At 59.2% G+C, this 27,829-nt stretch overlaps 1 protein-coding gene across 4 annotated transcripts; it reads left to right on the top strand.

The window, feature by feature from the left end:
* Positions 1 to 575: 575 nt before the first annotated feature.
* On the top strand, positions 576 to 26,668 carry CUEDC1 (CUE domain containing 1). 4 transcript variants are annotated; one of them, XM_069790917.1, is made up of 11 exons: positions 576 to 733; positions 14,590 to 15,069; positions 15,607 to 15,734; positions 16,640 to 16,766; positions 18,382 to 18,565; positions 19,474 to 19,557; positions 20,482 to 20,571; positions 21,639 to 21,732; positions 21,941 to 21,999; positions 22,634 to 22,704; positions 22,924 to 26,668. In XM_069790917.1, the coding sequence occupies exons 2-10, from the start codon at positions 14,779 to 14,781 to the stop codon at positions 22,699 to 22,701; spliced, it is 1,125 nt and encodes a 374-aa protein (XP_069647018.1). In that variant the 5' UTR covers positions 576 to 733; positions 14,590 to 14,778; the 3' UTR covers positions 22,702 to 22,704; positions 22,924 to 26,668. The 4 variants fall into 4 exon arrangements, with proteins under 4 accessions (XP_069647018.1, XP_069647019.1, XP_069647017.1 ...); XM_069790918.1 differs by lacking the exon at positions 576 to 733 and adding an exon at positions 2,708 to 2,834; XM_069790916.1 differs by lacking the exon at positions 576 to 733 and adding an exon at positions 8,756 to 9,284.
* The last annotated feature ends 1,161 nt before the right edge of the window (positions 26,669 to 27,829 follow it).

Genomic DNA, 27,829 nt, shown 5'->3' with positions numbered 1-27,829 from the left:
TCTCGTGTTCAGCCCTTGGGGCAGGAGGGCCGTGTCCTCTTCCTTACCCCCGGGGTGCGCGGGGCTGGTGGGCCGAAATCCAGGAGCCGGGGATGCTCAAAAGGTGTGGAGGAGACCAAAAACCAGTCCCAGAAAGCAGCTCTCCTCGGGATGCTGGCCAGAGGTGCCTGACCCCACAGCCGGGGAGGGCGGGGGGTGGCTGGGGAAGCCTGGGGGGGGGTCGTGGGGGATCCTGACCCCCCCCAGGCCCCAGTCAGGGGCCGTCTCACCCCCAGAGCCGGGCAGACCCAGGGTGGCGGCGGGTCAGGCCTCCGTGGGGACAGAGGGAACCGGGCGATGCCAAGCCCCCTCGACACCTCCAGCCGGGCCGAAACGCTTCCCCAAGGCGGAGAGATGCCCCGGCCCGGGTGGGACACGGCCGCACCGCGTGCGTGTGTGTGTGTGTCACCCGGGGGGGGCTACCCAAGAGCCCCCCGACCCCGTTGCCTTTCAGCCCGGCCGCCGCTAGGCCCCGCTCCCAGCGGCCGCCCCGGTCGGGCCCCGGGCCCCGGCCCCGGCCCCGGCCCCGCCGCGCCGCCCCCAGCTGCCGGGCACGGCGGCCGCCCCCGCCCCCGCCCGCCCGTTCGCCCGCCCGCCACGTACGTCTCCCGTCCCGGCTCCTTTCCATGGTTCCCGGCGTGACTGGTGCCTGCCTGCCGCCGCCGCCGCCCCCGCAGCGCGGCGCCGACCGCCGGTAAGGCGGAGGGGGGGGGGCCGAGGCGGGACGGGGCTCTTTGTGCGCCGGGCCGGGCCGGGCCGGGCCGGGCCGCGCCTCTCGGCCTGCGCGGGCCGCGGCCCGGAGCTCCGCGGGCCCGGGCGGGGAGCGGCGGCCCCGGGGCTGCGCCCGGCCGAGTCGGGGCCGGCGGCCGCCCCCGAGCCCCCGGCGGGGCGGGAGGTGCCGCCGCCGGTTCGGCTTCCTCCACCGGGAGGAGCGGCCGGGGGACGCCCGGAGGCCGGGCCCCGGTGCCCGATGCGGGGCCGAGCCTGTTGCGGCTGCCCGGCCGTCCCCCTCCGGAGCCGGGCCGGGAGACCGGGAGGTCGGAGCCGCGGCTCACGGGCCTGGCGTCCGCCGTTTCCCCCGGTTTTTCAACGTGCCGGTGGATCCCCTTCCGCCGCCGGGCACCGGGAGGGTCCCGCGGGGAGCCTCCCGCGTGGGGACGGCCCTTAGGGAGGCGTGGGTGGGGGCACGGGGTGAAGCGTCTCCGTCCCGGGAGCGGGGTTGCTGGCAGCAGCCCCCGTCCCCCCTCAGCCCCCGGAGCATCGCCCTTCCCCGAGCGTAATCCCTCCGGAGCGTGGGGTGCGGCGGGCAGGGTTTGGGTTTCGGTGGCTTCCCCGCTGCGGGACGTCATCCCCTTCCTCTGCGCCTGGTTCGCGGAACGATGCGCTTTACCCCCCTCGACATCTTTGCCGGGGTGGGTCACAGCTTGGCGTAGGAACCGTGGCCGGGCCCCGGCGTGCCGAGGAGTTGGCGGTCACCTCCTGGGCTCCGGGTTCTTTGTGGATCTCCGGCCGGGTGCCCGGACGCATCTCCCCGTAAGGATGGAGGGCACCGTCCTGCCAGGCTGCTCCTCGCCCGGAGTTCCCGACCAGCGCTGAAATTGCCACCGATGGGGTTACGGGCAAACGGCGATGGAGAAGGGTTTGAGAGCTGCCTCGCCTGTGGAAGTCACCATTCAAAGCAGCGCTCTCATGCACTGTCTGTCTTGTCAGGCAGGTTGGAAAGGCTCCTTTTTATTTTTTTTTTTAAAAAGCAGCAGAGTCGCACCTCCTCCTCACGCCTCCTCCTGCTGCTACCACTGACAGCAAACATGGGGGACGGTAAGGACGTCCTGGAAAGCCACCATCCCGGGGTGACCTCTGAGGCTGCGACTGGGGCTTTGCTGGCGGGGCTGCCCTGCAGCGGGGGAAGCTGTGGCTCTCCTCGCCTCCTCCTCCTCCTCGTTCGTCTCTAGCAACGCAGGCTGAAGCGGCATCTGCTCCCCTGCAAAGCTTTTTGTGATTTTCACGAAGGTTTTCCTGTGGAAGCGCCTGGCTGGAGCCCGGCGTTGGGCCAGCAAGACCCCAGGGGAGCTCTGCACCTCTGGGAGGGGAGATCGGCCGGTGCCGGTGGTGGGGCTAGAGGAGAACTTTTGGTGGTCGTCGTGGCAGAGGAGACCCAGCCCATCGTCAGCTTGCTGTGCCTTTCTTGTCATTGTGCACCCTGCTCCTGTGGCCTTCCCTGCCATGACGTCTGACCACCCCGGCAGTGCCTGTCTCTGCCGCGGTGAGGATGTGCCTGATGCCAGCAGAGCCTTACACGCCGATCCCCAGGTGCCTGCACACCCTTCCTGGTGCTGGAGCCTCTGATTGCCAAAAGTGTTTCCTTCAAAGACGGGTGAAAGGCGCCCGTCCTCTTCCCAGCTGCAAAGTTCCCAGGAAAGTTTTGACTTTTTCAGCATTTTATTAAAAAAGAGCTTTCAAATTAAAAAAATCCCTAACAAAACAGCGTCTAACCTGCACACCAACACCTAACCTTTTCCCCCGACCGGATCCGTGGCATGGCTGAGCGGGCTTTGCCGTTGCGGCGGCGTGGGCGCTGTGGTCCCTCTCCGCCCCGGGCTGATAAGAGCGCGCGGGGAGCGAGCAGGGCTTCCCAGCGCGATAGCGAGCGCTCGGTACTTATCTGCCTGCACAAACACCCTGTGTGGGGGCTAAGATAATGGGGATGCTGCGTGCTGCGGGCAGTGGCATTTGGAGGGGGAACGGCCGGGAGAGGAACCGGAGGGTCATTCGTGTCCAGTGTCTGTGCCGTGAGGGTAAAATCCTGCGGTGGGATGCGTGGGGAGGGGGCTGCTGCCGTAACCCTCTGGGTGCGCTCGCCAGCCAGTGTCGCGGGGTACTCGTGGTCAGAGCTGGGAAGCTTTTGGGTGGCATGAGTTCACGATGATGATGATAATTGTATACTATAAAATAAGAAAAATGAAGTAATAACACGGAGCACCTCGCAGGTGTGCGAGGCGGTAATGGGTCCCTCTCTTGTGGCATGGCCGGGGCGGCAGCATCGCTGTGGCCGGGGTGTGGAGGGACATTGGCTGGAGCCTCGCTTCTGCTCAGCAGCACTGGGCTTGCAGCAATGGTTCGGGGACCAGGTTTTCCCAGGCCTTGGTCCTGTTTTGGGCTGGTCTGCCGGTTCCCTGGGGTCAGTGCAGGAGCCGAGCGGGTACGGCGGTGTGCGAGGCGAGCCGGGACAGGGAGCCTCACTGGCGAGACAGTTTCTAAATGGAGTAGGGAAGTAGGAAAGAAACCCACCCCAGGTGGATGAAAAGCCGTCTGAAAATAACGGGAAACGAGAACAGGGGGGGACAGCTGGGTCTGGTTCTTGCACCACGGAGCAGCCCCGCCAGTGTCGTGTCCCCACCGCTGCTCTGGCAGTGCCAAAACCACCAGCGTCCCATGAGTATCGGCCGCCGGCCGGCCTCTTCCCCTGCCCGGGGGGGGTCCCCGCATCCGCCCTGGTGTTGGCAGCGCTGGGGGGGGGCCAGGCTGTGGTGCCCCCGGCCGTGGTGCCCCCGTCCCGTCCCGCCCCGCCGGCCGCCTTTGATGCGAGTGAGTGGCAGGTCCATTGTGGCCCCTTTGTGCCTCCCTCGGTTCTCGGGGTCCACACAAAACCTGCCATGGAAACCAAAGCCAGGCGCTGCCCCAGGAAACCCGCAGGCGCAATTAGGAAATGCAAATATAAATGCAAATTCCTCTGACGCCTTCCAGGGCCAGGAAAGTTGTCCCTGGGCCACTGATGTCCCCGGGGCCACTGGTGTCCCCAGCTGCAGGGATGGGGAGGGCATTGGGGCAGGACCGGGCAGGCAGCAAGAGCTGGGGTGAGCTGCTTTTGGGGTGCCTCGGGCTCTTCCCTGGCCGCCCCGTGCTCGGAAGTGGGAGGAACGGGGCATCTTAGCCCGTGCCGAGTAGTGGTGACTCATAGGTGACAATATGACATTGATATTTTTTTCCATCCTCTCGGTTGCCCAGCGACAAACAAACAAACAAGTGTCTTAGAACCCAAACTAAGTGCCTTGCAGGAACTGTCCCCTCCTGCCACGGTTGTGTGTGGCTGGGCTCTGGCATGTCCCCATTGCTGGCGGTTCTGCCTCTGTCTTCTGGGATTTGTTGTGGGGAGATAACTGTCTTTCTCGCATCCTCTACAGCCACAGTACGTGAGCCCGGCAGAGGGAAGGCGGGCTGGTGGCTTGCCCGTACAGACCCTCCTTGCCAAAGCGCCCCAAGAATAGATGGAACAGAAGATAAAATCCACCACAAATAACTCCAGGAAGCACAAATGCTTCAGATCTTCGTTTCTAGGTGGCATTTATGAGCAATGGATACTCTGGCCCTTCCTTGGGTCCCCAGAGGAGCGTGTGTGGGCGGAGTGGGGGTAATGGGGCTAAAGAGGATGGAGGGGAGGGGGGGAAGTTAAGGGAGGATGCTGATCTGAGCAATTCCCCTCCCTGGGAGGAAGCAATAATGTTTTCTTTTCCTATCTCCTGGAGGAGCTCTAGTTAGGAGCCAGGGAGAGGAGGTTGGCACGTGGAGGGCATCATCCACAGCAATAATCCGTGTGTGGAAGAGCAGATCCTTTATGCACCAATCTGAGCCCAATCTAGGGCTATACTGCTTAAAACCAAGCATTTGTTGATGGCTTTTATTTTTCCAAGCTGCAGTCCCTAGGTCCTTTCCTATCAGCAGCTGAAGTGGTGCGGGATGTGCCTCCCCATTAGCGGTGCTTTCCCTCAGCCCCAGTCTGCTTTTATTGCTGGGAAATGAGCTCTGACTCCTGGAAGTGGTATTTCTTCCTTCTGCCTGACAGATTGTCGATCCCTGCCCTCTCTTGCTTCCCCAGGGAAGGCGCACACAGCCGGGCACGCAAGCACACCGGCGATGGAGCCTTGCTGCTGTCCTTGGCGTAGGAAAGCAGGGCTTGAACAGGGGGAAAATAGGCAGATTGTCTCCAGAAAATGGAGCATGGCACGCTGCTAGGTGGGTTACGGTGACATTCAGGCTCAAAGCTGATTTTAATATTTGCCTCGGTTACGGAGTCAGTTATAGCAGTGGGGTTTTTTTCTTTGCCACCACACTTTCAGGCAGCGGTTGAACACACACGAGTGCAACCTTTGCAGCAGCCGGGGAGCTCCGGGGAGCACAGGGAGGTACCGCGGGCTGCACCGGCACCCTCCTCCGTCAGGCACAGCCTTGCCTTCACCTCCAGGTGCCATCTGCGAGGGGATGGGGGGGAAACGGGGGGACCAGGAGCCTGGGCACATCTCGCCTGCAGGACCCTGCCGGTGCTCCCCCTCATGCCACCCGTGGAGCTGGGCAGGGGGGAACGATGGCCAGAGCTCCGGCTGGTGGGGATGGGTTGCGTGGGAGCACGTGCCGGGGCCATAAGGCAGCAGTGGGGATGGGGAACGGCCTTTGGGGAGGATTCCTGGGCTCCTGAAGCCTAAACTGTTGCTTATAAAATATTTGTGGCTTTTAACCTCCCTGGCTGGCAATTGCCATGGTCAGGCCAGCACAAAGCAACTGGGACGGGACGGCGATGGGGTTGTATTTGGATTAATTAAGCAAACTTAAAAATAAGGAAACAGAAGCGAGATGGGATTTTGAAGAAGAATGTGACCTAGTTTGGTGGCCAGGCACAGCAAGTGGCCAGTGGGTGAAGGGGGCAGCGAGCAGAGCTGGGTTTCCCTTGCTGCTGAGAAACAGAGCTGTGCTGGCGTGGGAACAGACTCTGCTGCTGAGCTTGAAAGGAGACAGAGCTTGTCTGAGCACTGGCCTGGCTTCAAATCCAGGTTAGCATCCCGTATAATTTCTGTATAAAACTGTGATGTGCTGTGATGGAGCAGAAGGAACGGAGCAAACTCAGTATTTCGGCTTTCGAGGGCTTTTCTCTCCCCCATGAGCCCCGTTGTGCCAGGGATGGAGGATCGTGTTCTTGAGGCTGGCAGGAGGGCCCTGACGTATTGGCGTTAATTAAATATCTGTCCCTGGCGAGGTATAGCGTTTCAAGCAGGTTCTCCTCTGCTGAGCAATGTCACCCGGCGCGAGGGAGGACAAAAGACCGGCGCAATTACAGTGTGACGCCGTGTCCCAGGACAACGAGGATACGGCAGCGCCCAAATTGTCGGCTCGGCACTTTCGCGGGATAGCTTGCATCAGCCATATGGCTTAGTGACTCATAAAAAAAAAAAAAAAAGAGCTCCTCCATTTGCAACTTAATTAGTCCCTTTCTTCCCCTCGGTCTTGGCTCGCAGCGATCCCGACTTGTAAGAGCGATGCTGAGAGGCACTGGGGGCCGAGCGGGGCTGCGACCGGCTCCTGCCGATTCCTGCCTTTGGTGCAGCGCAGGCTCATCCTGGAATGCCGAGGGATGGGTGACCGTGCGGCGTGGCCGGTGCGTGGCAGGCAGGTATCGGGCAGGAGCCTTTTCTCTGGCTTTATGCCGCGCATCGCTACTGTGCCACGTCGCAAGGGGCTGGAGAGGAGGGAGAAGTGAAGGGTCCTGCTTGGGAGGGCAGACGTGTCCTGCTTTACCTTTGCACCCAAAATACCTGCAGGATGGTCCCGGGGCTCCCTCAGCTTCCCTGGAGAAGCTCTGCCGGGATGTATGCGCCCGCTCGCCTTCCCGAAGGGCAGGACAGGAGCCGGGCGATGAGCAGCCCGGCAGAGCCCCTGCACTCGCACGCCTGCTCATCAGTATGGTCAAGTTGTCGTAAAAAAGCAAAACTACAGGAAGGCGACAGCTTCGGACGCCTGCAGTTCTCCTCTTTCGTGCCAGCTTACTCCTGTCTGCTCATCACAATCTCCCCATTGCTGCACCTCCCTGTCATCCCCCCGTGCCACCCCCGTCCTCTCCCCGGGGACACCTGAAGCTCTGGACAAGGTGATGGAGGTGCAGGACCTTCCCGTGCGGGCGAAACCCAGTGTCCCCGGTGGGTTTCACTGTGCTCATGCTGTGGAAACCCAGGGGCTTTCCTCCTCCTCGGCTGTGGTTTAGTGCCCCGAGGGAAGGGGTTGCCAGCAGCCCGCGCAGCCATCACCTTTAAATCTTTTTACCAGACCCTAATGGCCAAGGGCCTGTCCTGGTAAATAATTCACCGTGCAGTCAGTGAGAGTTTTACTCGACTAATTTTGTTTCCATAGAAACTCGTGCGGTCTTGTTTCTCCACGAAGCCTCGGGCAAATCAATATGGTTTGTTTTTTTTTTTCCTTCGCACGTTAAGCGGTAGCCCTTAAACCCTGACGGCAGGAGAGCAGCAGCCGGAGATGCTGGTGGCTGGACGGCACCTTGGTGCTGCCTTTGCCCGTGCCACCTCTTGCGTTGGCCCTGCTCCGCACTGCCCGTCCCTGCCAGGCTGCCTGGCTTCGCGGGATGCCCAGGGCTGGATCCTGCAGAGATGCTTTGCGCCGCCAGGCTGGGGCAGGGTAAGCCCAGTCTAATCCCAGTCCATTCCAGTCCATTCCCAGTATGTCCTTGCTATGCAAAGAGCTGGAGGGGAAGAGGCTGCCTCTGCTCAGGCTCTTTTTCTGTTTTCTCCCCTCCCATCCTTTAATTTCTTTGACCCTTGACCTAAAATGGCAAATTAGCATTTGTGAATCAGCTGCACTAATTATCTGGGGAGCGGGGCTGGCCCTGCCCCCAGCCTGGGTTCGATTTCGCTCGCTCCCCGTTAGGTGCTCACTGACCAAATCTAACCCCAAAATTGCCTGGACGTGGCTCCTCCGCGCACCCTGACCTGGGTCCGGCCCTAGGGAGAGCCACACACCTTTGTCTCTGCAGGAATTTTTATTTTCTTTCACTCCCTGCTGCTTCATGGCGCTTTTGGGCAAGCCGGGAGCACAAAGGGAGGAGAAGGGATAAGCAGTTAAAGATGGGTTCGTGTGACATATGGTGCGAGGGCTTTGCATGACGGCAGCGGCTGGTGCCGGAGGAATGTGAGCGGGCACGGGGGTGCCTGGGCTTCTCTCCTGCGAGGCTTGAAATGGATGGGTAAACTGAGGCATGGAGTTCGGCGACGGGCGCAGAGCTTTCCCGTGGGACAGAGGCAGCGCTGGCAGCTGGACCGTGCTGCTGTCGCCTGCGCCTTTGCACCGGGCAGCGCTTGCTCCTTGTAGCCATTTCAGACAAGCTCTAAGCTGATTTTTCAGCTGGGACATGTGTGTTTTGATGTCGGCGGTGAAAGCCAGAGGAGGAAAGGTCGCCGATGTTCAGCCACCTCTTGGAATAATCTTCTATCGGCCTCTCTGCTTTAGGCAGCCTCTTGATTCTAATTTATTACACGTTGATACAAGATAGATTTGAACAGAGATGCAGTTAAACCATACAAAGGGATGCTGGGTTACTTTAATCGCTCACACTTGCTTGACCTATTTTTTTTTAATCCCTTCCTGGAAACCTTATTTCATGTTTGAATTCCCTCAACTATTTTAGGAATGTCGCCCTACCAAGATCAAATTACCTTCAATGAAACCAGTACAAGGCAGCCTCGCAAGGCAGGCGACTTTTTGATTAAGATCTAGTGCTACCTCATTAATATAGGCTTAGTTTGGGGCGGGGTGGGGCTGTAATTCCGGCACGGCAAACGTGTGAAAGCTGGGGATTGGCACGGCACAATGCCGAGGGGCAGGGGGCTGGCTCTGCCTTCCCTTGGCAGGGTGGGATGGGGGCATCCCGGTGTGGCCGGCAGTGCTGGGACCCCTGGTGCTGAGCAACCCCCTTGTAGGATCCTGCTGCATCCCGGCGCTGGTGGGTGCTTCGGGTGCCGCTCCAGTGGGACGAGGGGTTACCGGTGAAGCCCTGCCCGGCTTTCCCATCCCGGCTGAGGGCGGCCTCCCAAGTTTTAGCTGGGTGTTGTTGGTTTGTGAACCGGCTGGGTGCTGCGGAGGGCCGACATCTGGTCGGCTCACAAAGGCCCTCATAAATCTCTCCGGGAGGATGGCATGACCGGCCGCGGCTGGGCGAGCAATGGGTGCCCCGAGGCAGCGGTAGCCGCCGCTTTTTCTCTCGAACGTGGTTATCGTGCATTTCAGAGTGCAGGTCTGGCCGCGGGCTCCCCAGTAAAACCATCAGGTGAGAGCGCTTGAGTGGTAATGCTGATGATGCCGCACACTGGGACCAGAATCGCTCCATGGCTCTCCTTGGTCCCCTCTCGGCTGCTCCTCCGGCTTTGAGCGCTACTCTCGGAGCCGGGAGGGGAATTTCATTTTGGAGAGAGGTAAGTGCTGTACAGGTTCTCACACAGGGCTTACTTCTGCTCTTCTCCCTGATTGCTTTTCATTTTGAAAAGGGCTTAAACCCAGCCACTCTAATACATGGTAGAACAAGTATTAAAGGGGATCGTCAGGTGCTTATTTGTTTCCACGAAAAAGGATTTGCTCGCAAGCAGTTTTCCCAGGCTGCGGGTGGGGGAGGTGTGCATATGCATCCTCTGAGGCAGACAGAAAGATGACGGAGGGGATTTTGGAGAGACTGGTAAGGCCCCATCCTGCACACCCTCGGCACGTGCTCTACCTTTCAGTTTGCTGGTAGACATTACTGTAATTTTTCTTCCCGATCATTTACTTTTCATCCCAGTTTCAACCCTATTATGGTCACACCTGCAGCCACCGGCCAGTCGTGTTCCTGGACTTCTCGTTCCTGTGTGGAGCAATCCCTTTGCAGGGGCCTGGCTGCAGGCAGAGCTCGGCAAATCTGCTCTGGCCAAAGCCGTTATTTTTGCTTTAACGTCCCTAGTTTTGAGACTTCCTCCAACAGTCTTCCCTCCAGCAGCTGGGGTGCTGGCAGCCCTTGTCTCTGGATAATCCCGCGCATGGAAATGCCTTCTGTTTCTGCTCCGCATCCCCCAGCTGAGTCATTACAGGCCTGGGCTTGCAGCCGCTACTGAGCGATGGGTGCCCTCGGCAGAGCGCTGGGCTGGGGGGAACAAGCACTTACTGGTGTCACCCCCATCCTGGCCGCAAACTGGACGTCGCACCTCTGGCACGTTTGCAGGGATCATCGACAAATGCAGCGTGGCAATAGCAGGGGAAAAAGGGCTGGGCTGGTTTAGCGATGTTTGAGCAATCCCATCTGTTGTCTGAGCTGTAGCAGACACTGGGGAAGGGAATATTTGTGTTTGCACTTGGTGCCAAGGCTCTTCCCAGAGCTGCGAGGGCTGCGAGTGATCAGTCCCAGTGCTTTTACAGCTGTTCGCTCCTCCGTTCGGGCTGCGTTCCTCACAGAGCTGAGCAACTGTTGTTTCCAGCATGACATCATGAGTTCGACCAAACCCTGGGATTATCCACCTGCTCGTCCGCACCGTTCCCGGATGGCTGACGGTCGAACTGCAGGCAGCCTCCTCCATGACTTGCATCGCGCTTGCTCCTGGCTGGAGCTCACCCGAAGCGCCCACAGCCTCTCGGGCCATCCCTCGATGTGAAAAGTCCATTTCTGCGAGGTATCGAGTGACCCGCTCCCAGGGCTGGGTTGAAACCGGCTTTGGAGAGGCGGGATGCTGGCTGGCACAGGAGGACGTGCTCCCCCAGGCTGTGCGTGCCTTTTCTGCTTCCCGACGAGCGTAATTAAGGGTTCCTGCGCGGCTGCCGAGGTCTTGTTCTCGGCTCTGGCTCAGGCAAGGATGGATCTGAATTGTGCGAGTCATTAGTGGCTCCGGCAGGAGAAGAGGCAGGGTGCACCCATGGGCTTGCAGGGATGAGCCTCCTCCCCAAAGGTCAGCTTTTGTTTGGTCTTATTTTAAGTTTTTTAAGTGGTGAGCTAACGGCAGGAGCTGAACCCAAAGGTGTGCTGGTGCCTGAGCACAGCCTGCAGTGAGAAAGCAACCGTGGACGTGTGCGGGAGAGCATCCCGCGCTGTCCTGGCTAGGTGACGACGGCAAAACCTGCATGGGCATTTTCTGTGCTAGCCCCCATCCTGGGGCACAGAGCCGGTGTGGACGTGGCACCGTGGCAGCTGATAAAAGCTGGTGTGGACGTGGCAATACGGCAACCTTTCCTGCGGGTTTGATGTTACAGCGGCACGGTGGAAGCGCTGGCGCTGGCTTTGTGTCTGGCCCCCAGTCTGGCACTGGGACGTCACCTGGCACTTTCTCCGTGACGCAGGTCAGCGCCGGGACAACCGCGGCCACTGGCTGCCGAGGCGGCTCAGCCGGGACCTGCCGCCGTGTCCCCGGGGCGAGCCAGGACCGGGCACTGCCCGTGCCCTGCGGCTGCCAACCCTGCTGGGATGGGAGGTTTTACCCCGTGCTGCCAGGGCTGGTGGGGGGCACGAGGGCAGTGCCGGCCCCATCGGGGTCCCTGCTGTTGCCTCGCTGGTCCCCGCGACCCGTGGGACGGGGACGCACGCACCCAGAGCTTGCAAAGCCTTTAAGCTCCTCCTGTGATGGGCGCAGCAGAAGGGCAAAGGATTACGCCTGCGTCTGGGTTTGGATGAATGAATAACAGCATTCAGGGTCTTTTCTGTGTGATAGAGGAGCAAGAACTATTTTAAGGCGGGAAGAAAGTTGGTCGGGCAACAGCTAAATGAGTCATCACAGCCTAATTTTGTGAACAGGGGGCCAAGGTGAAGAGAAGCCCAGTCCGCACCAAACTGCCCTGAGCGCGCCCGTGCTCGCGCCTGGGCTGGCAGTTGGACACCAGCTTTCTTCTTTCCTTTTTGGGAAATCCAAAGGATTTTGCTTTTCCTGGCGTCTTCCCAGCCCCTCACTGACATCACAAAAATAAGGGCCAGAGACGTCCCGAGCCCCTTGCCGGCACCGGTGCCTGGGGGTCCCGCTGCCCTCCCCACGGCTCACCTGAAGATGCTGATGCAGAAAAGCAGGAATTGGGGAGGATCCTGCAAATACAGCTATTGTTTTACATTTTAAATTAACTCGTGCTGGTGTCACGACTTGCTTTTCTCTGGATTTTAACTCATGCCGCTGTAGTGGTTTGCATTTCTCTGGATTAGCAGCAGGACTTTTAAAAATGGGTCTAAAAGCCTGCATTTGCAGTGTTTCAGCTCTGCCCGCAGCGCTGTTTGCCCGTGGGGCGTGCAGAGCAGCCCCGGTCTGTGCCAGGGGCACCGGCTGCACCTCGGTTTTGCCGAACGCACCCTTCGCGGCAGCCTCCTGCAAAGCCCCGCAGCCTCCGGGCGTATCTCAGGGGCTGGGAAGGTCTCAGCAGCGCGATCCCTCAGGATTGTTTGAAGCCAGATGTGCAGCAGAGCCTTTTTGGCGTATAAATATCTTGTCCCCATCCCTAATTTAGTTCATCTCCTGACCAGAAGCTTTCAGTTACTCGGCGCGTCGCTGCGCTCAGTCACGCTATCCAGCGTGGGCTGCGATTTCAATGAGTTGTCCCAGACTCTGGTGTCGCGTTGACCAACACCTTCCCCAGAACAGAGGCGTTTGCATCAGGAGGAGCCGGTCCCTCCTTGGCACGGCCCAGGGATTGCAGGGGGATTGCCAATGCCTGGTGTATGTGGTGGGCTGGGGGCTTTGGCTCCAGTAAATGGGATTTCCCAGCCTTCGTGGTTACAGAGAAGACCTTAAATATACACTCAAAGGTCAAACCCTTGGAGACAAAGATCCCCAGCCACAGGTGCTTCTTGTTACTTATAGAGATCTTAGGATTTTTAAATAGATCTGGGGATTTCCAACCGCATATTCTGATTTTGGGGGCTGAATTTACTATTTGAGGTTTATGGGCTGGCATGGCATTGCTGAGCTAATGGTTCTCTGCAGAAGCTCTCATCTTCATATTTGGATCATGTGTGTGTTTGCAGTGTATCCCATATAAGCTATTTTCCCCTTGATGTCCAGGCTCTTTCCCCATCCTCTTGGAGTAGCCAGATCTTTTAAGGAGCGTGTGTACCCTGTGAATGTGTTATAACTCAGTTTAATATGTGACTAAACCAGCCATGCAATATTGCAATTAAAGTATAATACCAGAGGTGTGAACAATGCCAGCTTTTTGCTGTGCATGAGTCATGACAGCAGAGGAGGAACCGAGCAGCAGTATTTTACTAATTGACTCCAGCAGATTTATTTGTCCTCAGTGAATAGAGGCGGGCAGGGCTGTCGGAATTGTTCCTGCTCCACTCACACAACGCTGCTCCGTGCCTGGCTCCTGGCGAGCAGGAGCTGATCCTGGGGACAGAGAGCAACTGCAGGGATGGAGACAGTTCTCGGCTGAGTGATCTGTTAAATGCTTTTTGTTAGTGAGCGTGGAGCGAACCGGGGGCTCCCGGTGCTGTTTGGAAATGGCCTCTTGTGCCCGGCAGTGAACCTCCTGCTGCTTTTCCACAGGTCCTGTCCTGCGGGGTGAGCGAATGCCACGGGGAAGGTGGCACCGGCTGGAGGGACCCGTGGCACCGTACTCAGCCCAGGGACCGCTGCCCTGGGCCGAGGCGCAGGGTCTGGTCGGTGCCGGCGTTTGCGCAGGGCTGCTGTTCAGGTTCGCTCGCGGGGCTCGGCGGCAGGCTCAGTGCATCTGAATGCAAATGCATCCAGGATTACAAAAAAGCCAGGGAGGGAGAGCAGAGCGTGTCCACGGAGCGGGAATCATCCCCCCCATCCTCCGGATGCGTCAGCGATTCCTCTGGGTACTGAGCCAGAGCAGGGCTGTCCCTGGGGACAAAAACCTGAGGGTTAACCGGCATTGCCAAAATAAACTTTCTCCCAGAGTTTGTGCCAAGTTTCCCACGTTTTGCAAGTGGGTTTTGCTCTCAACAGCCTCTGGAAGCCCCTTGGAGCAGCTCGGGGCTGTGAGCCGGCGCGGCGGCTGAGGCTGGGTGAGCACTGGGGACGTGGCTGTCATGCACAGCCTTGCTACGGGCAGGAGAGAGCCCGGGTGACCTTCAGAGGTGACTGCTCCGCTTAATGGCTTTGAATCTGATTATACCCTGTTTCGCTAAGAAATGTGCTTGGCACGTTCTTCTGAATTAAATACCATTTTAGGGACAGTTATCTTGAACCCTCTGCTTGCTGCTTAGGAAAAAGCCTTTGAAAATTATATTATGGATCAAAAGTGTTCCTGGGGTAATTCTGTTTCAACAGTGGAGTTAATCCAGAACTGAATTTGGCCCTGCATTTCCAAATGAGAAGTGGTAGCTGTATAATCTGTTTACGGTTTTAGAGTGAATGTTAATCTTGGATTTGGTGGCTTTTCCCAAGGGTCGCTTTGCCGTACTGCAGAGTATTTTAGCCCCCTGCTCTGAAACTCTCTGAGCCGACTGCGTTTTTATTTAAAGAGAGATTTTACTGTGTTTATAAATACATGTCAGACCTGGAAGTGTTAAATCTGGGGAGCCCTCGGTAGTGGAAGTAATGCCATTTTTCTGACCTTGCATTTTGTTTGTACAGCACCTGGCACGGCGCATCCAAGCTCCGGCATGCCAGCCGCGCTGCGGGGATGGCACGGTGCCACGAGGACGCGGTTAGACGTCTCGAATTGAAGCAAACGTCTGCTGTTGAGCCGTGGGATCTTGCCACGTGTCCGGGTGCTCTGTCCCGCAGGTGACTTTCTCCCCTCTCCCCTCCGCAGGTGGGAGGATGCTGCAGCGTGCCGGGGGCTGACGCGCGGTGCCGCCGGCCGCGGGGAGCAGGACCCCCGCCGCCCGCCCATGCTCCCCACCGGCCGCCGGGGCAGCGCCCCGTGACGAGGGGGCGGTGGGCGCCCGCCACGCCGCAGCCGGGACCGCAGCCGCCGTGCCCCCGCGCCAGCCGCCCCGCCATGACGAGCCTCTTCCGTCGGAGCAGCAGCAACGGCGGCTCGCGCGGCGGCTCCTCCGCCCAGGAGCTCAACAACAGCCGCCCCGCCAGGCAGGTCCGCCGGCTGGAGTTCAACCAGGCCATGGAGGACTTCAAAACCATGTTCCCCAACATGGACTACGACATCATCGAGTGCGTCTTGAGGGCCAACAACGGCGCCGTGGACGCCACCATTGACCAGCTCCTGCAGATGAACCTGGACAGCAGCGGCTGCGACGACAGCTCGGATTCGGAGGACAGCATCCCCCCCGAGGTAACCCCCGCCGGTGGTCCCCAGCACGTGGCTAGGGGTGGGGGTCCTCTGCCTGGACTCCTGGCTGCCAGGGCTGGCTCAGCATGAGCGGGCAGCTCAGTCTCATCCTGCCTCACTTCTGCCTGGGCATGGTGCTTGTCGGCTGTTGCGGGCAGGCAGATATTCGAGTGCCCGATTTGGCTGATCTGGAGCGTGCAGCCTGGCTGGTTTGTCTTGGACAGTGCTTGAGGCTCGAGCCAAAGCGCTCTTCTCGCTCCCTCCTGCCCAAAAACCCAACAGAGACCCTTTAGCTGCTGTCAAAGGGTCCCTGAGGGCTGCGTACACCCAGGGATGGGCTCATCCATCACCTGAAATGCGGTGCCTCGAGAGCAGCACCTCCAAACCCCACCAAAAGCCCCCCCGGTGCAGGGGACTGGTGCCGGGAGTTTGCCCCCGTCCTCTGTGCAGTGTTCAGCCTGTTCTGTCCCCGTTTTGCTGCCATGCGCAAGCGGGGAGTGTTTCTCCAGCTCGCCCTCACCCTGTCCTCTCACCCCACAGATCTTGGAGCGGACCCTGGAGCCAGACAGCTCGGATGAGGAGCCCCCTCCCGTCTACTCCCCTCCCGCCTACGAGAGCCAGGAGTTTGGCAACCGCTACCCCCGCGCGCCACCCACCCCACCGCCCAGGTGAGCCCCCAGGCCCACAGTGCGGCCGGCAAAGCACCCTGTGCCAGCGCCTGGAGGGGGGGGTCTTGCTGTGTGTTAGGCGGCCCTGGCAAGGGGCATCTGGCATCAGTTCATTAGGGTCAGGCGAGACGAAGCCAAGGGAGATGAATGAAGCTCGCAGCTGGCTAAAAAATCCCTGCAAGGCCCTAAAAAGCGAACAGCTGGGGGGCCCGGAAAGCCACGCTGGCAGCGTGTGGAATGGCAAAAATCAGCTACCGGGGGTGGGGAGTGCTCGCCTCCGCTCGAAAACACCAGGTGCTGGGCGTCTGGGGCCCCACGCATCATGGCTCTCGGCACTGGAGACCTCGGGTCTGTTCGATTTGCTGCTGCTGGGTCACCGAGCCCCTTGGGGGTCTCTGGCCCCACGGGCTGTGGGCTCTCCCCCGGCGGCAGTGCCTTGGCCATAGCCTTGGGGCTTGCAGGAAAGCAAGCGCCGGTGCCCTGGCCGCCTCTGTGCCAGCCCCCTCGGACGAAGGCGCTGCTGGCTGCGCAGGCTGGGTGCGACATCTGGTGAGAGACGCTCATCAGCTTCGTAAGCACGATCCTGCCGTGCTAGGGCTCCCACAGGGCTGTTTTCTGGGACTCCGAGCAAAACAAGGAGGAGAAGGGAAATCCAGCCTGCGTGGTTGCAGGGCAAGGCTTGAAAAGCAGCTCCCAAAGATTTCAAACTGGCTAGGAAAGCCTTTCGCTCTCCGGAGCTAACGCTAACGCCATGGGTTTGGGAGGCGTGCTGCGGTTTCTTGGTTCCCAGGACCACCGGTGGAGCTGGGCAGGGGGCTGCCATGCCGGGCCCTGTGCCCTGCTGCTGCAGCAGACGTCGGGGGGTTTCACCCTTGCCAAAGGTGCTGTCTGTGTTTGCCTTGCAGGACAGACGTGCCGGGACCCGGCAGCACTCCAGCGCCCGGGCGCTACAGGAACTGGAACCCACCGCTCCTGGGCAACCTCCCCGAAGACTTCCTCCGCATCCTTCCCCAGCAGACCACTGGCACACAGGTGAGGCTTGCTGCCCCTTCCAGCCTGCGCCCCAGCTCCGTGGTGTGGCATAGAGCATCAAACTCGGTCCTCGGCCACCCTGAGCTTGCAGCATCAGTGCTCTGAGAGTATCTGGGTACTGGGTGCCGACTAAACTGAAAGTCTTGGAGCACTTCTTGTTGTTCAAGGCGAGACTGAAGTGAGCAAGGTGGGAAAGGGGAATCTTCCAGTAAGGCTTCAATGTTTTTCCTGCCGTTAGCCCAGCAGTTAGTGCCAGCCATGCCACTTGTAATAAGCACCTACTATTTCAAGTTATTTTAAAATCTTACTTGCTACCCTGGTGAGGAACAGCAGGACCGGCATACACTCTTGGGGAGAGTGGCACTACCAGGGTGCTTGGGGGCTGGTGCAGTGGAACTTGGGTGGAAAATCTAGTGCAAACCAGAGGATTTTCTCCTGGGAAATCAGAGTTACCGTGTTCTTCATGACAGTTTCGGAGCCATGGGGCTTGGGGTTGCAGGTGCCTTTCTGCCCACAGTGGGGCAGGCAATGGACAGCACCCCGTGGGGAACAAGCAGCCCCAGCGCAGACCGTGCTGGGCACCCAGCTTGGCTCCAGGCACTCCACATCCCCAGGATGTCCCTCAGCCCCTTTGCTAACACAGGAGCCAGCCTGCAAATGGGACTAGTGCCCTCCTGGCACGGCGAGGGGCTGGGGGGGCCTGCAGGCACCCTGCCTTCCCCTTGCATCGGCTCCTCCCTCCCTTTTTGGCGCCGAAGGCAGCCTGCCACGTTTTCATAAATGATTGCCCTGGAAGTTGAGCTTCGCAGGCTATATTACCTTTCTGGGAATAGGAACGTGCCAATTCATTTGGGCTCAAGGGGAGGAGAGGAGCAGCTGCTCTTTTCTTTCCCCGGTAATTGTGTGCTTTTGCTTTTTATGGCTCTCTGAGAGCAGCTACAAATCAGATAAATATTGTAGGCGAGGATGGGGTTGCGGCTGTAGAGTGTGGCTCTGCTGCTCCCCAGGTGCAACCGCACCGGGAGCCAGGGGAGAGCATGAGGTGCCTTGTGCAGGGACGTTCATCAGTGGGAAATTGCAGTCTCTGCTTTTTAGACAGGGGGAAATAAAAGCAGCGACGCTGGCTGAGACTGTTCTCCCTCGCCTCATCACCAAGTCCTGTCTTGGCTCAACCCCACGGTTTAAAGTTAAAAGTCTTTGCAAATCTGCATTCTGCAAAGGAGCTCTTCCGGAGGCACCGGTTCCTCCCCGTGCCACGCTGAGCCCAGACCAAGACGTCCCCATTCCCGCGTGGGATATCCATCCCTACCTGCCTCCGCCCCATCCCCATTCCTGCTGGGCAGAGGTGGTGGTACCCTGTCCCCCTTTGTCCCCTTTGCAGCAGCACCGTCCCGAGCGCAGCCCAGCCGGGGGGGGGACGGTGCCCCGGGCTGTCGGGTGCTGGATTTAGGAAGGAGGGACCCCTCTCCCCGCTGGGGAGCAGCCAGTCGGTGGTGTAACGGAGGAGCAAAAGGCCAAGCTCAGCCTGAGGCGTTGCTGCGGGAAACCTCCTGCATGCACCAGCGCAGGCACCGAGACCACCGACCGACCTCTGCCATGTTTGCCTCCTGCCCAGGGCTCCCACAGCTGCCGGCAGCCCGTGCCGCGGGGGCTCGCCCCGCGGGGTCAGGGCTCCCTGGAGCAGGAGCGGCGGTGGAAGCAGTACCTGGAAGACGAGCGGATCGCGCTCTTCCTGCAGAATGAAGAGTTCATGAAGGAGCTCCAGAGGAATCGGGATTTCCTCCTCGCCCTGGAGAGAGGTGAGAAGTGCCTTCAGAAACCTCTGCCTCCGCTTTTCGGCTGCGTGGCCCCCCCGTGACACTGGCTGCTGGCGGCATTGCCCTGCCCATGGCATCGTGGCTCATGCCAAAGCAGAACCAGTGCAGGATGCGGCCAGGCTGGTGGCAGGTGGTCTGACACCGGGCAGCGGGCTGCTCCCCGGGCTCCTGCTCCTGGTGCTGAGCCGCCTGCCCTGAGGCTCTCCTCCCCCTGCCCATCTCTCTGCGGTGTCTCTGGCAAACCCCAGCAAAATCCATAGCAAGGAGCCTCGGAAATGCCCTCCGAGCCCAGCCTGGCCGGTGCGCTCTCCCCGGCTCTTTCTGCCCTCCCCAGGTGCTGGCAGAGCCTGAACTGGAGAGCAGTTTTGCCATGATTGCTCCTTCCCTGTCACCATGCTCCTTCCCGGCAAGCCAGCAGCCAGCTGCTCACCCAGTGCCATGGGGAGGGCTCAAGGGTGTCAGTGGTTTTCTGCTGCTGAGCAAAGAGCACCCCTTCCCCTCCCTTGCTCTGCCACCAGCTCTGAGCCCCCCCGGCCAAGGGGCCGTCTCCCTCGGAGATCTTGCTGGTGGTTTACAGGGTTCCGGCAACACTTTTCACTGCAGGGCTTTGCCCCCGGCCGCCGCGGCTGGAAAACCACCGGCGTGCTCGCCGCATGCTTGCAGCGGGTGGGCGGTTCTTCTGCTGCGGTGAGAGGAGCGCTCCCACCTGCTGTTGCGGGCTCCCACCAAAGCGCTTGCGGTCACCGTGCTGACGTGAAGCCCGAGCTCCCTCCCTTGCCGTCAGCCTGTCCCTCCACGGCTGTGGGGGCCATGAGGGGAGAGGGGAGCGGAGCTGCGTGCGCTGCCTCGAGGGTCTGATCGAGCTGGGTGCCGGGCTTTTTGTTTTTCAGATCGATTGAAATATGAGTCAAAAAAATCCAAGTCGACCAGCGTTGCTGTCAGCAACGACTTTGGTTTCTCCTCCGTAATATCAGGTAACTTTCAAGATGCGTGTGAGCATCGCCTCTCAGCAGTGGGAAGCCGCACAGCTCCAGTGTTCCCAGCCCTCTGCCCAGCTCCCTCCGAAGTGGCTGCAGGGTGAGGAAACTGGCTGATCCCTCCCTGCCACCATCCCAGCACAGGAGAGGAGCTGGTTGGTGATGGGGACGGACACTGCTGCCCTCCCTGCCCTCCCCACGTGGAGGATTGTGCCTGGGAGGCATAATGACTGTTCCTGAGTAATCCTGATTAACCTCGGCCAGCGGAGCAGCTGCCTGGGGTCAGAATTAGAGCTGGTGTCTGTCGATGGCCCTATGCGGGGGTGTGCGAGACGCAGCGGCTGGGTGCACGGTGCTTTGAGGGCACTCAGACCTGGGGAAGGGCCGTGGGCCCAGGTGGGCACGAGAACGTGGCTGTGGGGGTCTCTGGTCCACCGGACCGAGTCGCTGGGCTGCCTGAACTTCTACTCCTCATCTGGTGGCCCTGCCATCCCAGGTACTGAGCACGGGCACAATCTAATACCCGGAGTGCAATTAGCGCCGGGGGTAATTTGGGGCTGCTGTCCCTGGAGCAGCACCGAGGGAGGCCTCCTGCTCTGCAGCGGTGCTGGTGGTGGGGCTGAGCCGCCAACTCACCCCACGTCTGCTCACAGGTGGCTCAGGGTGAGCACTCCCGCGGGGCCGAGGCTGTGCCGCAAGCCGACATCCATGCACCCACGGTCTCTGGGGTTATATCCACAGAGAATCCTCGTCTGGAGCCAGCCCTGGCGTGCCAGTGCCCTCATCCTGCCTGCTCTCGCTCAGCTCTGCTCATGGCAGGGCTGCTCTTTGCTAGCACTGGAATTGGGTCATGGAAATGATTTGTCTTGAGCCTCCCCTCGCCGCGCACACACTCCCGGTGACCAGATGTTTGCCTTCCAGGTGACGTAGCCCCCTCTGTAACCAGCGAGGCCGGCGGTGCCGTGTCTGACGATGCCTTATTCAGAGACAAATTGAAACACATGGGAAAATGTGAGTCGGTTCGCAGGCTCCGTGTTGGCAGCGGGATGCCTGCGAGGGCTGGAGGGAAGCTGGGAGCGGGGCAGGCAGGGGAAGAGCCGGCAGCATTGCTTGGCGCTCGCCCAAGCGCTGCGGTGGTCCCCGCTCGCGCAGCGTGTCCGCTCCGCGTTCTGTGTGCACGTCAGCCGGTACACGTACGCCTGCTAGCGCGTGTGCGTGGAGTTTTCTTGTCGCCTCCCTTGGCAGCTGGGCACACGCAGCCCCATCGCCCTGGGAGTTGCACAGAGGGGCTGGCACATCGGCGCGCAGGGCGCAGGCCGTTGCACGCTGCGGTGGCACGTTGTGCTGAGACGGTACTCAGCCCCAGCAGCGTGGCTTTGGGGTTGAGTTTCCGTCTGTATTTTACAGTCCTGGGCTGTTGCATCCCTGCCCTGCGGTGGTCTTCTCCCGGCCCTTGCCAGCAGCAGGGAGCTCCTGTGCCGCACGTCGGCACGACAGACGGGAGATGGAGACCTGGGTCTTGGTGCCCCAGCTCTGCACTGTCCGTCTGTCCCCAGTGCATGTGTGGGTTGTGGCATGAGTCGAGGATGCAGGTGGTGGTGTGGAATAGAGGAATTTCTGGGCAGGGTTTGTGTGAATCCTAGAAAAGCAAGCCAAGGGTTTGCCGTAACTCTCCCTTTTCTAATCTTTTCCTCTTAGCAAGTCACAGCCCACTTCTCCCGTTGCAAAATAGACTGAGGTCTTTGGGCAGCTTGACTGGGGCTGCAGCCAGCTGAGACACTGGGGAGATGCGGGTCAGTCACAGATAGGGAAGGTCATGAAAATCCCAGTGAAAGGGTAAAAACATCAGCACTTCCCGCCAGGGACCAGCATGTCCCTGTTGGTCGCGGGAGCTGGCTCTCCGAGGCTGGCAGCCTTGCGCGGCCCCGGTGTTTCCAGGCAAACCCAGAATATTGCTGTGGGGCATTGGGGTGCGGGTGGCTCTCGCACTGCTGGCCCTGGCCCTCTCTTCCCCATCGCCCATGGCAGCTTTGGGAGGGGTTTTGGGGCAAGACCCTCACCCAGCTGCTTCCTTCCAGCCACGCGCAAGAAGCTGTTTGAACTCGCCAGAGCCTTCTCCGAGAAGACGAAGATGAGGAAATCAAAAAGAAAACACTTGTTGAAGCACCAGGTGTATCCTAAAAGGGGCTGGGGAGCTGTCGTGGGGTGCGGGGCTGTCGGAGTGGTCTTGCTTGGGTGCTTCTGGGGACTCCCCAAGGCCACGGTCTGGCCGGAGCCTCCCAGCTGCCTCTCATGGCTGGGCCGTGGGCTGGGAAGGGCGATTGTGGTCCCCCAGCCACATCTCGGCCCCACAACTGGTTTTCCTTAGTGGAAGGCGCAGGCTGGGAACGGCGGCTTCCACGGCAAATCTTCTCGACGATGTCGAAGGACATTCATGCGGTAAGAAATGGCATGCCGTGCCATGCTGCGCCATGTGCGCTGTGCTCAGCGTAGCTAGCTGGGGTCCCGCAGTGACTGGCCCCATCCTGCCCCATGCCGTCACACTTTTGGAGATGGCTCCCATCAAGGCTACGGGCTCACCCCTGGTCCCACACAGCTCTCCTGTGAGCGTGCACTTGCTGGGACCGGGGACGCAATCTCCTCTTTTGGGGAGCCTTGGAGGCTTGCAGCTGGGCTGTGCAGCCCTGCAGGATGCGTAGCCTGGGGTCGGGGCACAGTCCTGGCAAATCTGTTGTCAGCCAGATGTGCACAGCAGCAGGTCTTGGCAGTGTGTTTTGTGCCAGCCTGGACCACCCCGGGTCTGGCTCAGGTGGCATGAAATGGCATGGCAGAAATGGCCCCGTGGGCCAAATCCTCCTTCCAGTGTTCTCAAGCCTATTCTGGCAGAGAGTCCCCATGTCCCAGTCCCTGGGAATTGTCTGTCTGGGCGAGGAAATCCCTGCCCTGGGGCAGGGGCCGGGCTGCCTCCCTGCTGGGGCACCTCGCTGGAGCTGGGACCGTGGCACGGTGGCTGGCATCCCGGCGTGGAAGCGGCGGCAACTCCTGACAGCCCCTGCCTGCTTCTGCCTTTCAGATGAAGACTTCCAAGCGCGGAGGCAGCAGCTCCGGGAGGAGGAGGAGACGCCGAAGGAAGGGCAGTAAACGGTGAGAGGCACCTGGGGACAAATGCTTCCCAGCGAGCGTGCAAACAGCCCTGTCCATCCGTCTGTCCTGGCTGGAGGAGGGAGCTGGGTGCTCTGGATCAGGTCCAGAGCGTGTCTGGGTGGGCACGAGCCCCATTAGCAGCTGTGGGTGCTGCAGCGGATAACGGCGGTGGCCACGGTGTGGCTGAGGCTGAGCATGCACCGTTCTCCTCCCCTCCAGGTCCCAGCACTGGGGTTTATTGCTGGCACAGAACGTGCACAAGGCTTCATAAGAAGATGGCTGAAAAAGGAAAAAAAACACCCAACAAACAACCCAGTTTTTTGGCTGTTCCCCCTCTGCTGTTGTACTCCTCTGAAGTACAAGTATTGAAGTGAGGCACAATGTTTTCTTACCAGTGGTTTGAAAACAACTTCTATCTAGCAAATCAGCCAAAAAGGAAAAAAAAAAAGGAAAAAAAAGTTCGGCAGCTGATGTGAGCGGCTCTGGAAGAGCCAGAGGAGCTCAGACTTGGGAGGAGCAGCGTCCCGCCTGCTCTCTCGGTCTGAGCGGCGTCGCAGAAGGAATGAAAATCAGTTGTACTAACGAGGATGCATTCACATGTGGGATCTGCTTGGCTGGAGCACTCCTGAACATATCTCTGTAGCAATCTGATGTAACTTTACTCTGCGCACACAGGAAAAAAACCACCGCGTGAGAAAGAGAACCTAACAGCTGTTGTCTACTATTGCTAGGAGTAATAAGCAGAGATTCAGATCAGGTAATAGTCAAATAATATAAATTGTTTATAAAAAGGAAAGGCCTTCTTTTCGTAGGCGTTTCACTTTGAATTAAACCTTTGCCTTCGGCATTGCTAAAACTGCCTTGAAGTACGGACGCTTTGTGCCGCCACGGGGCAGCACCAAGGGCTGGATTTCGCATCAGTTTAACCCTCACTGCCGAAGCAGGACACGTCCCACCGGGTGCAGCGTGCCGGTGGTGGTCCCGGCTGCCGGGCAGGGCGCTCGGTGGCTCCAGAGATGCCCCCCCGCCGTAGGTAAGATGCAAAGCCCGAGCCGGGGGGTTTGTAGCTGAGGCCGGTGGAGGCATTTTCGGCACGGAGAGTTTGCACAAGGGCTAGCGAGTGCTGCTGGGTTTGGTGCGGGGCTGGGGCTGGCCTGGTGGCAGGAGCAGAGCACCCTTCCTCGTCCTTGCCCTGGGAGCTCGTTTCGCCAGGGAGCGTGGCAGAGGGCTGGGGAGGCCGGCAGACAACGCTTGAATCATTGCAGCTTTCGGAGATGCTGTCAGGCTAAAAATAATTACGTAAACAAATTCCTTCCTTGTGTAAGTAATGAGTGACGAGCGTAAAGTCAGAAATCGCTCCCGCCAGCACATTTTATTCTCCTTTATCGGCATAATCTGTTTACTGCTAAATGCAGGAGGTGGCTATAGACGTGCCTGTTTCACTTTCTGGCTCCCGCGAACCAGCACAAATGTTGCAAGATCGGAGCTGCGAAGGCGGCAGACGCAGAAACCCCAGCCATCAAACACACACGCAACTGTTTTCCCTGCCTCTCCGCGGGGTTTGGTAACAAAAGCCCACATTGCAGGCGCTGGCTCCCGACAGGCTCCTTTTCAAACCCGCCCGGAGCCTGCATGCCTTTGAAGCGGACGCCAAGATTTCTTTCCCGGCGAGCGGTGCAGCCGGTGCACCTGTTGAGCGCCGCTGCCGTCGCCCTCGCAGCCGCGGTGGGGATCGGTGGGCACCCGCGTGTTTTGCCTTTTCCCTGGTCCCTGGCCACGGCCGGGGGTGCTTCAGGGTGTCGGGGGCTGCAGGGTCTGGGTAATGTCCCGTTAGCACAACGGAAGCGTCGCTGGCAGCACCGGGGCTTGGCCAAAGCCCGGGGTGCTGATGGCGAGGGTGGGATGTGCAGGGCTGGAAGCACCCCAAGACGCCAGCGAGCTTTGGGCTCCTAAAATCAAGGCAGCAGAAGACCCCGCCCACCGAGCTGATCCCGGCTTTGGTGTCTGCTCCTTTTCTTTTGAAGGAAAGGATTGAGGAGCATCGTGGCAGCGAGCTTTGGGCTCCTAAAATCAAGGCAGCAGAAGACCCAGCCCACCGAGCTGATCCCAGCTTTGGTGTCCACTCCTTTTCTTTTGAAGGAAAAGATTGAGGAGCACCGTGGCAGCCCAGCCAACGGGTTAGAGCCGTCCCAAGCCACGCTGGCCTTGCTTCGACGTGTGCAGGCTCTGAGCCTTCCCTGCTCCCTGTCGGGTGGAGGGAGGTGCTGGAGAGGCACGGCGTGATTTGCACTGGGCTGCTCTGCACCATGTGGGGTAAGATGGGCGCCTGGAGGGACGCGTGTCCCTGCCTGGGTCGGGGCGCAAGCGTGGGGCCGCGGGCGCGAAGGACTAAGTGTGAAGCTGGGGCTTTGCCGCTGGGAACAGAAGGTCCTTTAGTCCCTGGGTGGGACTTTTATTCCCAGCCTGAGACTGGTGGAGAGAGAGGAGGGGCTCCTTTCCTACCCTCCGCTGGCTCTGGGGTCCGTAGGAGGCTGCCGTTATTCCCTCCCAGTCTAAAGCAGCTCTCTGCATATTTGGAAGAAAATCAAGCTTGGAACCAGATCAGCTTGTCAATGTTCCAGCGCCTCTTAGCTACCGAGGGCTTAACTTTCAGCGAAGTTTCCATGAACGCAGGAAGCACCGACAGGCAGTCGGGCAGGAGCTCAGGCTCTTGCAGGAAGGAAATTCTGCTTCTCCCAGCCAAGGAGGTTGTTACTGGAGGGCTGGTCTGGTGCGTGGGGAGGAGAGGCAGCAAAGCACTTGTGCCCAGGCGCTTGCAGCTTGTCTTCCCGCTGCTGAGCCCCTGGAGGGTTTGCCGTGCTCCTCGTCCTCGCTGGAGGACGGGCTGCGTTGTGCCGTGGCTGCGGAGGATCGCGTTGAGCTCTCTTTGGCAGTCTAGTGCTGGGCAAGCCACGTTTCGCATCATGTCACAGGTCAGTCCTGCTGGAACCGCTGGCTTTAAGTGGCGTTAGTGGTAAACGTTGCCGTTCCTCCTCTCCCATCTGCTCAGCCTGCACGTTAGTTGACATGTTGCCTCCGAGTCATCTTTGTAACCCAGCCGTAGTTTGCTGGTGGAGAGGAGCCCGGAGACAGCAGGCTGCCTCTGTTTTTTGCTTTGGGCTGGTCTGGCCGAGCACATCCCTGAGGTCTCCGGCATCCTCTGCTCCCTGCGATGCTACCAGGGACCTGACGGAGCCCGCACAGGGGAGCAGGGCTGCAGTCCTGCGAGAAAACAGGGAGAGGAAGGGCAGCTCGGGGGGCTGCGAGCTGGAGCGCAGGGGCCGTGGGGAGGGGACGGGTGTCAGCGTGCAACCTCCGCTCGCCGCACGTGGTGGGTGTGAACCCCCCCCCAAGCCTCGCCGGCTCTGTCTACCCTGCCAGCAAAGGTTTTGTGTTAGTTGGGTCTGGCAACGCGCGCTAATCGTGAAGGGTCCCGGGCCAAGAGCGGGCACTGCAGCCGTGAGCACACAGGGTTGGGAGCGGGCTGGCAGCCTATGCTTCGCAGGGGCTTGGGGATGTCTTTGCTAAACGGTCTAACAACTTGCCCTTAAATATCCTAGGCTAGGCAAAGCCTCTCTGAATGATGTCACTCTGTAGCCATTTCAAAATATCTTGGAGGCACAAAGCATCATTTTAATGGAGGATGAAGAGTGATTGTTTTTTGTGTCCTTTAAAAAAAAAATCAGGTCTAATGAGTAGAAAGGCCACTAAAACCGGCTTGGAAGCCAAAATCCATTTCTTACATGAAAATATACAATTCTCAGTGATGTTTGTATCACTTCTATACAAAATGGTTTAAAAAGAGCAAAACAAAACAATCTGTGATGTTTGTGAGTGTTGCTATTTTAGAATTTATTTCCATAAGTGATTTTTTTCTTAAAAATGTTTAATAGTAATTCATATAATAAAGTCGTCGTACTCTTAACACTCAGGTTTATTTTGCTTTTTTGCTCCCATTTCTTTACAGGGGAAAAAAGAAAGAAATCGGGGTGGGGAGGGAAATGCCAGCTCTAGCCCAGCTCTAGCTGTGCCCCTCATGGCTGCAGATGCCCAAAAGCTGCCCTGGCTCATTGCCTCTCTGCTCATATTGGTGCTGAATTTGCATCTGACAATTTTCTCAAGAAAGCGAGCACTGTGGGAGACCTGTCACTGGTGAGCTCCTGTGTCCATCCAGGAGCAATTTCTGCTTCCACCCGGCAGGATGTTTGGTTCGGGAGCAGGTCCCGTCCGGTGCCTGTTGTGGGAGACTGCGAGAAGAGCACCGGGAGTGAGTGGCAGTGAGAGCCCAGGATTTGGGGAAAAGCCCTGGCACAGCTGAGGATGCTCTGGGGACACCCTGTCCCCTTTCCTCCCCGCTTCACCTCAGCAGACAAAGCAAAACCACCCCAAAGCGCGGTGGGTGCGTGGGGCACCCACTGCTCCCCTCTGCCATCCCCATGCCAGGGTTTCATCTGGGGTCCAAGGCAAAGGGCTCCACTCAGGTTGGAGGCTCCGAGGGTGGGCTCTGCACCAGGGAAACCATCCTGACACCGAGCGAGCTGGGAAGCAGAACTGCCATCCCACGCTGGCAGTGGGGGTGCCGTGCTTGCGGGTCCCTATGGAAGCTCCTGGCACACCCGTGGCCGGCTACACGTGTGGCAACCTGCCTTTCAGGCAAGAGCGGAAAAGGAAAAATGCTGTGGCTTAACCACTTCATTCTGAAAATAACAAGCCTCTTGGGGACGGGGCGTGTGAGTTTTCTTTAAACTGTTTCATTAGCTATCGCACAGCAACTCCTCCGCGTCTGTCAAGCAGGCAGTCTGGCTCCTTCGCGGTGTCTCCTGGTGGAATGGAAATACGTTATTATAATGAATTATTTCTGAAATATGTGTTATTCATCTCCAGCCCTGCACGTTTCTGCACTGTGCTGAGCTGGCGGGATCACCGGGTCTGCGAAGTTGGAGAGCGCAGAGCTGGATGGTGTTGGTGGAATTGCTCCTGAAGGGTCTGGTCCCAGCATCACTCCTGCAGGGAATTGCTTGCTCAGTGCTGGGCTTGGCTTCCCCTTCCTTTTGTGTTCCCTGCAACAGGCTGGAGGAGGAAAACT

This window comes from Haliaeetus albicilla, chromosome 9, assembly GCF_947461875.1.
Source record: "Haliaeetus albicilla chromosome 9, bHalAlb1.1, whole genome shotgun sequence".
NCBI lineage: Eukaryota > Metazoa > Chordata > Aves > Accipitriformes > Accipitridae > Haliaeetus > Haliaeetus albicilla.
Note: the sequence above shows the minus strand (reverse complement) of the source record. Positions and strands in the feature narration are given on the sequence as shown.